The sequence below is a fragment of the Oreochromis niloticus genome, linkage group LG1 (genome assembly GCF_001858045.2).
Source record: "Oreochromis niloticus isolate F11D_XX linkage group LG1, O_niloticus_UMD_NMBU, whole genome shotgun sequence".
In the NCBI taxonomy this organism is placed as follows: domain Eukaryota; kingdom Metazoa; phylum Chordata; class Actinopteri; order Cichliformes; family Cichlidae; genus Oreochromis; species Oreochromis niloticus.
This window is the reverse complement of record NC_031965.2, coordinates 21,189,292-21,199,577: the sequence shown is the minus strand read 5'-3', so window position 1 is coordinate 21,199,577 and position 10,286 is coordinate 21,189,292. Positions and strand designations below refer to the sequence as shown.

The following is a 10,286-nucleotide window of genomic DNA, read 5'->3' as shown; positions in this document are numbered from 1 at the left end:
TCTTTACCGGGACAAAGAAAGTGTTATCTAAGCGCAGATAAAATGGGTAAAACACATGTTATGTCACCGGAGTCCCTTACATGCACAATGACAGCGCACACTTGACAACCTTGGCTTGCACCATGGTCTCGTGATCATCAGCTGGGCGATTTGATTGGTCACTGCTGAGAAAGTGACAGTTTCTTTGGTTACTGTCCCGACGATCAAACAACACTCGGTGGCATTGGTTCGTTTCACATGTCTGCTCATACCGGTTTAGGGTGTCTAATGCTTTCGTAACATATAATTGCTCAGAACTGGAATTGTGTTTCTTTTAACCTTTTTTTCCTGCGGTGTTATCAGAGGCTTTCCGAGAACTGCTGACCGTAATCAAACAGCACACGTAGTTATAGCCATCTTTACGTCCATAGCTAGATAAGAGAAGCTAAGGTTAGCTAGCCGCTAACGTTACAATGGGAGAGGAAAATAAAGAAAATCTCACTAACGCGAATAGTGGAGCTGGTAACTCCAGTGTTGAGCAAAATTGCGAAACAGTAGACGATGGCGTAAAATGTTACACGTTAGAAGACGTAAGAGTACATAATATGAGCAAGGACACATGGCTTATCATCCACGATAAAGTATATGACATTTCAAGTTTCCTTGAAGAGGTAAGAAAGACTTTTTGTTAACTGGTAGCTCATGCTTTGTCATTAAAGTAGTTGTTATTAATTGTTCTTCGTAAATCTCTTGGTTTTGCCATTTGTCTGGGCTTCCGGGAAGTACAGGATGAGCGTGAGCATTATCGTTACGTGTTGACGTGTAAGCTTTGCAAATTGTCTTCGGCTAATTTGCTGCTAATGACCCAATCCTAAACTCAGAACCGCCAGTATAAACAATCTAAAATTACGACTGGCCTACTTTAAAGAACCTTGTTATTGTTTTATCATTTCTTCTGCAAGGGTGTCCATATGTTTTAGGATAGATTAGCTAAGTTTGGTTAACAAGTAGTAGCTAGCCCAGTCCTATGATAGTTCTTCGGACCCTTTGGGCTGAATGTTTATAGCTTTATAAACACAGCTGATAAAAGTGTGATATATACATCAGTGGGCTGGTGGTGATAAGATCCTTTATCTGGCTAAAATGTGTAAAAAGGTCTGCAAGTTAAAATTTGCATGTTGTGTAAAAAAACAAAACAAAAAAACCCCCGACAAACTTTTTGCTATGTATACTAAACGGCCCCTCCTAGAGTGGTATGTGACGTCTTGTACAGTACTGTGCAAACGTCTATAGTCACCCTTCAAACTCTGTATTTTGCTAGTAAAATGGGGAGTAGGTGCAGGTTTGTAAATGAAGGAAAATAGAGTTTAAATAGTTGTAACAATCTTGAAAACCAACATTTGGTATGACCAAATGTTGTTCTAATATGTTCTTGTAATTTCTGTAAGTAATGTTGAGTTGAGGTCTGGGAATGCCAGCCAATGGCTGACAGTGTCCCGGGGTGCATCTTTTCCACCCATGTATGCATTCCAACACTGGCAGACTATAATATTAGTGCATTTCACTGTTTTGTCTTTGATTTCAGCTGTAATACTGTCATTATTCATAACTTGAACAAGTATACGAAAACAATCGTGCATGTCAGGTGCTTCAGAGTAACCGGGTCAACCACTTTTGATTTTAGCATCCAGGAGGTGAGGAGGTTTTACTGGAGCAGGCGGGTGCAGATGCCACAGAGAGCTTCGAGGATGTGGGTCATTCCTCGGATGCCAGGGAGATGCTCCAGCAGTATTACATTGGGGAGCTTCACGAGGTAAGGAGGAAAGACTGCCTGTCTGCCTGTAGTGTTTCTTTCACACGTCTAAACCAATCTTTCAATTACTGAAGTTAAATGTCTTTATTATTATGTCTTCATTATTATTGCTGCTTAAACCCTTCCAAATCAAACAGAGTAAGTAAATAATGTCACAAGATTGAGTCATTTGCACCTAAGTTGTTTGGAGTCACCTCCAGATGGTATCGTGCATAAGATGACGTAAAGTGGGTGGAAACCGATTTGCTACCAAGTCTATCACATGAGCAGTAGTTCTCTATTTAAGTTCCTATATCACATTCAGTCTGATCTTCACATTTTCTGTTTCCTGGTTTTCATCTGTGAGGCAGTAATTTGGTTTTGAATGAATATGAAAAACATCAATTTGAGCATAAAGAAATACTGAAATAAGAGAGATCACAACATTAAAAAAAGCATCAGAAAAATACAATGCAAATACAATCCAATTAAACATGAGTAACAATATTTTATGTTATGCCTGTTGGAAATTTAGTGTAGCTTATCAGCCACTCTATTATACACCCAGCAGTTTCAGCATATTTATAATATACTTTAAAACATGGTTAAATTTACTAATTTACCATAATTATACCATTAGATAATAGATTTTCTGTTCATACTATTGTTTATCCATTGTGCTTCCACTGAGCGCTAATGAATCTCCAGCAGTTTCAGTTAGACAAATCCAGTGTGTACTTTCACATATAAAGTCTCTTTAGACTTCAAATGTGAAAGCTATTTGTAAAATCAATCTTTACGGGTCTTTTACAAAACAGTTTGTGTGAGCTGCTAATTTTAATGCCACAAGAAAATGGCTGTAGAAACAAAGACTAGTCTGCCTTGCAAAAAAAAAAAAAAATTGGAAGATGTCCAGTTCATGTGATTAATTATTTAATTTGGACTGTTGCAAATTGATCCAGCTTATCTCCAGATGAACATTCCAGTGCAACAGGAAGTTGCAGAGTTTAAAGAAAGTTTCCTGCTGTCTTCCTGTTCAGATGACTTTTGCTTAGGTTCCCACATAATTTAAATCGCTGAGCTGGTTTCGTCCTCTTTTAATAGAAACTGGCAGCACACCACACAAACCATATTCAAATCATCACTTTTAATTGGTGGATTCCACCTCCAACAAATCAATGAATGTTTGAGGGATAATTAGTCTTCTGGTTCTTTCAACAGTCCCCCTGATGGTTACATAAATTTCAGTATTTATTTTTATAAAGTTCTACTCAGCATCACAAAACGATCATATGATTTCTTTTGTTTTCCTTCATAGGATGACAGAAAAAAGGACACTGCAAAGGTAAGTGTTATTGGCCGTTCCATGCACCATGAAACGATACGGTATTTCGGACTTTTCCACATTATCTCAGTTTGTGTTTCTCTTTTTTTTTATTTGTGCTGTAGAAAGCAGAAGTCACAAAGTCCGGGGAGAGCAGGTTAGTCATTCTGATGAATGTGTCTCAGGCTCTCTGTGTACTGTTTCAGAGGGGCGAGTGCAATGACACCCTGTATCTGTATAAATGAAAATGTTTTCAAATTAACGTTTTTGTAATATTTTTTTTCAGCAGCTCCTGGGCCATTTGGTTGTTACCTGCTGTTGCTGCTGTTGTTATTGGTATCGTGTATCGCTACTTCATTTTTGAGCAGAGGTCCTCTTGAGTGGCGACGTCCTGTTTTCATCCTCGTCTTTTCATCTCGGAGGCCTTGAAATGTTTGACCAAAACCTCCTCACCCTGGACACGCACGGTAGTGTCAGCGTCCTCAGCAGCAAGAAGAGTGGAGGGAGTAGTTTGATAAAGTGTTTTTGTCCTTGTCCGTCTACTCAGTGCACCAAATAGATAGTTGGGCAGAGACTTTACGAAACTGTCAGCCTTCGCTTTCTTCGTATGTCGTGGTCACTGTGCCAGTTGTCATAAATGTCACGTGTTGTCTTTACCTTAAACTTTCATATGCACGTTCCGCAGTTTGAATCTTCATTACGCCATTATTCGACGAGCTATAGGTAGGCTGAAGGAGCTGTTATGCAGGGCGATGGTGAAGTGAGGTTCACAGTTAACAGCCTCCAGCCTGTTTTTTTTCTTCTTCTTTTTTTATTGGATAATAACTTGCATAACCTCCAGTGCATTTTCTTGGGTTTAATAAAGTCAGAATAGCCAGTTAGCTCTCAATAAAAGGGTTTATTTTATTCACTCCTTTATGCACAATTCAGCTGTTAGGCAATGCTTGATTGCCTTTATCACTCGGTTGCAAACTCATAATCTTTCCGCTTTTATGAATGCATTTTCAAGTCTCTGTGTTGGATTGTTTTTGAAAATCGGAGTTAATTATATTGCATCATTGATTTGTTTTTGGAGTTGTCCCTTTCTGCCAATGTTCTCTTTTCAGGCATGTATAAATGTTCAAATAACCTAATCATTTAAATGTGGAGAGAAATACAACGCAGCTTATTACCCAGGTATAATAGCTGACAGCGAATGACAGAATACCCTTGAAAGAAAGTACATTTCTATTTCAAGTTGTTAATGTTCCCTCTGCTATGCCGTTTGTTATTTAACCAGTGCTTTTTCACAGCTTTTGTTCATTGTAATGCATCTGAACTTTAAGTTTTGGGTGAATGGCACAAGCAGCTGATTCAGGAGAGTTTAAAATCTGGTGTGTGTTGCTTGTGTAGCTGCTTTGGCTATAATCAGTGGGTTTGGCATTTGACCTATTGATGGGTATCTTTCAGTCTACATTTAGTTGTCTTGACATGTTTAATGATTATCCATGGCCTATATTTATTATTGATTTGATTTATTAAACCTTTGTCTAGGTTGCTAATTTGGTCTTGTTAAATATGTTTTGGTAAGCTTTCAACTTTCTTATTTAAATTTTCTAAAAATATAAATTTTATTTCATGGTAATTAAAAAAAAACAAAACACGTTTTTTCCAAGTAGAGACAAATTGATGTCAGCTGTCATTTCAAAGTTTCTGAATAGAACTTGCTGCTATTTTTACATGTGAGTACAAAACTGCAGATGTCAAAAGTTTGTTGATTATAAAAGATAAGATGAATACATGTCATTGTTATACATTTTACCTGCCATTTCCTTTCTTTGAAACTCTATCAATAAAATGGGTCTTGACGTGCAATTCGCCAGTCACTGATTCCTGAAAATAATTAAATGTAAATCAGGGTCTATAAGTTTTCTGTTTCCTTTTTTTTTTTTTAATTTGTGTGATTTGTGACTTTCCCTCCTGCCTGCCGTCTCTATATTCAACATCTTTTGTCCAGTGTATCCGCCCTCTCTTCTTTGCACGCGCCCAAACCATCTCAACTATAACTTTGTCTCCCTACCCCTCTGATGTACTCATCTTGTCCATCCTGGTCACTCCCAGTGAACATCTTGACATCTTCAGCTCAGCCTCCTGTCGTTTTGTCAGTTCCACCATCTCCAAACTATGCATCGTTGCAGGTCACGCCTCTTTAGGTAGTCAAACTCGTCCACCTTCACTACCACTACTTCTTGCTTCACTGCATGTATTCTGTCTCGTTTCAACTGACTTTCATTCCTCATCTCTCGAGTGCATACTGCCACCTTTCCAGGCTCTCTTCCACCTGCTCCCTACTCTCTGTAAAGATTACAATGTTGTTTATGAACATGAAAGGCCACAGAGACTCCTGCCTGACCTCAACTGTCAGTCTGCAAACAAGAAGGGGCTGAGAACAGATCCCTGATGCACTTGCACTCTCATCTTACTCCTACTACAAAAATCACCACGGTTAAAGCACATATATATAAAGCTGAGTTAACTAAACCTAAAATAAAAACTAAAACTTGATGGAAAACAACATTTAAACACACAGTTTAAGTTTTTGCTACTTTGGTAAATAAGAAATCTTATTTAGCTGCCCTTATGAAACCTTGGATGTCTACAAGACTTAGTCAATTGCTTTCAAAAAGTTCTGTTTTTATTGTAATACTTGTACTGATTTTCCTAAATTCTGCTAGAAACATTTTCCCTCCATATAATCTTTATTAATGAAGAATGAAACAAAACAACTAAACATTTTCAAAAACTAGAGCAAACACACTCTGGAAACTGGTTGAAACTAAGCTGAATTAAAAGCAAAAAGTCTAAACGAAATTTTAAAAAAGGCCAAATAGAAACTACAAAACTATAACAACTCTGGTGACCGAAGAGAAACATGTACATAGAAAAATGAAAGAAAGCACCCCAAAACAAGCTAGTAAAACATGTAATCATCACAGTAAAGGCTCTAAAACGTCACAACTTTTAGGTCCTCTATTTAATATACTTCAAAATACTAGAAAATTAATTCCTTTGCTGATTGCTATTTGCTATTTCCTCCACATATGTTTCAGTGTCACATTGGGGCCAATAGTAAATCCTGCTTGATAATAAATTAGCTTTTACTCTTGATACGTTGGAGTGTGGTGAAAGAAAAGCAATTTCAGTCAATGGGCACTGTGTGGATGAGGCATGCTTTCTGATGAAGGGTTTGAAGCAATTTGATTCTTGGAAAGTTTCACTCTTCACATGGCCAAAATGGGTTCTTTCAAGCCAAAAGCTGGACCTCAGTTATTGTTGAGTGCTAGGAGGATGCTCGGAACATGGAAACAGCCCAAAAACAAGAAGTCAGGCAACATGCAGTACAGAGGCATACTTCTGTTTCAACTGGCACCTTCAATGGTAGCCTCTGAGAAGGCTTTATCATTAAATAAAGCAGCTTTACTGAATGCAGCTTCGTATGCTATGTGTTTACCACAGTTATATTAGCAAATCGATCCTCATACCTCTGACTAGTGCTGTTTAAATGTGATAATTGATAAATATTTACAATTATAACTGCTATTTAACGACAGCAGCAGAGGATACCCTTTCATAGGTTCAAATTAGGACCAAACATCACAACTACCGTGGAAAGATGCCATTAAAACCCTTATAATCTAACACTGTAGCACAGTGTGATGATAAGCAACAGATTTATAACATGAAGTCATTTAATTTTTTTATATGGAGGTGAGAGAAAATGTTATAGTATCTCTTAGAAATGTAATCATGGCCCCATTGTGATTTAATTTAAAACTCCAGGCGGGTACTTTTATTTGATTTTCTTATGCCTAGGCAGTTTATAGTGTAATACCAGCACGATTTCAGCCTATGCCTGCAACCCTCGGCTACTTTTCGCCGGAAACATGAGAGGTGTAAAGTGGAAAAGAGCAAGAAGAGTGATTGAAATTAAAGTTTTTTTTTTCTGTCTACAATCTCCACAAGAGCCCTCACAGTTTAGAGTACACACCACATAAAGCACAAATCCGCGCCTGTTGATTTATCCTTTTAATCAGGTTTTAACTCAGGTGGGACTTTAAAGAACCAGATTCCTTAATTAAATAAATTTATGGCTTGTTTCAAGAAACCAAAATGCTGTTGTAGTTTATTTAAAAAGGACTCCAATACTACGTGAATAGTGCATGTAACACTGGTATTGGGCTTCATGAAACTTAAAATTAGCAGGACAGAAACATTAAATCCTGAAACAGAAAAGAAATGCAATGGTATAAAATTACAGCAATTTCTTTTGTGCAACATTATAGACATATTGATCTATATATATGAATATAGATACATTTTTTACCATGCTATACTTAGTAGAAACACAAGATGGCAGTACCATGTCAAGATGATTTTATGCCAAGTTTTGGATTAAGCATTTGCCAGAAACAGTGAAACTATACACCATTCAGCTCCAACTTTACAAGCAGTTACATTAAAAGTGAAGATCAGTGATTATTCTGTGACTGTGCAATGTTCTGCCAGGAAATATGTGGACATTACTTTGACATGTATCACACACCTAAAAATTATGTGTGTGGTCCTGGTCCAGACCAGCAAACCCATCATCCCAACCACACTCTCCTACAGCAGCGGCCTCCATCCAGATGTGGTGCCCCATGCACCTGTCCCAAGGGGGATCCAAGGTGTTAACCTGGCTTCTAAACTTCACCATCTTCCATTTGAGCATACACGGGAAGCACTGGAACAAGCCCAGTGTATGTTGGCATCCACCAGCAACCCATAATACCTGATAGATCAGCTGTCAATGTCTCAGTACCAGATGAGGGTATCCTCAGAGGTCACAAGTCTATTTCTCCGCTACTCAGAGCCATTTTGACAGCACACTAGAGACCTACATAATATTAAACATGCGGTTTAATATTGTGGGTTCAGCATTACAAAGTATATATTAAAATCATTAATCTCTCTTGTTCTCTCATTTTCATAAACACAGTTCTGTAGCATACATCTCCAAATGTTTATGGGCAAAGAAACACAATAACACGGTGTGATAGAGGGTGTTTGAACATGTAATACCCTTAAAGACTTTACAATGTTAATGGTTTAAAGTAAAATGTAAAAATATTCTGCTTACAAAACTGCAATGAGGCTAATGTAGATGAACAACAGAATGAAATAATTTTATAATAGGGAGCTTTTGACAGTATTGTCTCAAGCACTGTACTTACAAAGCCATAGAAGCAATGCATTGGACTTTATTGGGATCTGTGTTCTGTCTAGCTAGATATTAGATATTTTATCACCTTTTCAGCAAAGACCAGTGAAGCCACTTCTTGTTGTGGCAGGAATTATGAGCAGAGAGAATGATAAGCTCTTATAAGATGACATATGGTGTCTGTATGAATATACTGCGTGTGAATCCCTAAGACAATCACCATTCCCCAAACCAAATCACCTGTCATTTCTGGCAGCAGTAAGGCTTAAGAAGAGCCGAGGCTTCTAATGCACAACACTTCAGTGTCTTAAGAGACCTGCTTGGCAAACACCTCAGACGCTATGAAAATCACTTCTGGGTAATGTGGGAATACACCTGATCTCTGACAGGGTTTGAGTTAGCTGAAAGGGTCACATATTCATAGAAAATTTTTTAGTGTGACTTAACAAAGAAGGACATTAAAATCTTTTTTTTGTGCACAGAGAGATGAGTGACAAAAACATGCAGAGAACCAATGTCAAATTTTATGTCAGAAAGAATTGTTAATTTTTAAAATTGTCTAGGTTCATCAAAAACACTCAACTCTAGCTGAAGAACAACTTAATTCTTTTCTTCAGCAAGACACCTGCTGATGAAATCACTAAATTCACCCAAGCCTGAGTTTATGTATTATACAGCAATATGAGATGGTAGTGAGATTCCATCATGTATGTTTTAGATTCAGCGATGCTGTAAAAAAGACACCGAGCAGGATTCGGTGAAGTTGAAGACGTTAAGATTTTCCTTAGGAGCGACCAAAATCGACAAGATTAGAAATGTGTATATCAGAAGGACAGCTCAGGTTGAGCCATGTGGAGACAAAGTCTGAGATGCTGAGATGGTTTCACATGATATGAGATTCATCAGGTCATGTTGTTTTTTTTCCTTACATCATTCTTTGCAAAACTACTTATGGGACCACTTGCAGCTGCCTCACAAACAGTTTGCTCCCTTCATTATGCATGTATCGAGCTGTTGTTTCGTTATTGTGCCCTTTGTCATGAGCAATACTGGGCATGATATCAGTCGAACTTGTATCCATCTATTATGCATAAGCCAAAGGATCATTTTCTGCTTATTTTTGATCGTGTTTTTTTTAAAGCTCCGTATCTATGGTTCAACCTGTTATCTAACATGACACTGGTAGGTAGCAATTAGCATAATCCATCTCATATTATTCAAAAATCTGCCCAGAAGTATAAAACAGAGTGAAAATATTACCAAAAAATAGAATGACGTGTCATTTTTTTTTGTGCATAGACTAACTTGCTGAGTTCTACTCTGGGTGAAAAGAACGTTTATCTAATGACCACAAACAAGAATTTTCATTTTGAGCTTGTTAATCATCCAGGTTTGCCATCCTGCTTTAATATTACTGCTTCAAAACAAGGAATTTGCACTGAAATAAAAAGGACTAGGCTATATATAATCGTCATTAATTTGTTTTAACCCTCCAAAAAACCCCCAAAAGATCTGCATATTTTATATCAAACAAACCAAACTTGTATCTTCATTAGTTAGTCCTCTTACTGAGGAGAGCTAGCTATCCATTCGCTTCCGCTTATCCTTTTTAGGGTTGAGAGGGGCGCTGGAGCCTATCCCAGCTGTCATAGGGCGAGAGAGTGAGAGAGCTAGTGAGTGTAAAATGCTACTTTACTTCACTAAGTTGAAACAAAAACATTACCAGGTAAAACATTGACAGTACAGTTTAGCATTTATTATATACACCGCAGCATAGAGATGTTAACTGGAAGCTAACAATGCTGACTATATGTAGAGCATCAGACCAAGCATAGCTAGAAAAAAAATATGCTAAAGGATCAGCAAACATTTTTCACTTCAACTTTATTTCAGTTCTGCAATGATACATCTGTAAATATCAAACTCAAACTGAAGACTCGAAAAGAAACATC

At 37.6% G+C, this 10,286-nt stretch overlaps 1 protein-coding gene across 2 annotated transcripts; it reads left to right on the top strand.

The window, feature by feature from the left end:
* Positions 1–135: 135 nt before the first annotated feature.
* Positions 136–4,949, top strand: cyb5b (cytochrome b5 type B). Of its 2 annotated transcripts, none has more exons than XM_005467039.3 (5): positions 136–650; positions 1,664–1,792; positions 3,090–3,116; positions 3,221–3,252; positions 3,385–4,949. In XM_005467039.3, exons 1-5 carry the CDS (start codon positions 453–455, stop codon positions 3,473–3,475), a joined length of 477 nt encoding a protein of 158 aa, XP_005467096.1. In that variant the 5' UTR covers positions 136–452; the 3' UTR covers positions 3,476–4,949. The 2 variants fall into 2 exon arrangements, with proteins under 2 accessions (XP_005467096.1, XP_003442320.1); XM_003442272.4 differs by having other exon boundaries at positions 3,382–4,949.
* Positions 4,950–10,286: the final 5,337 nt, after the last annotated feature.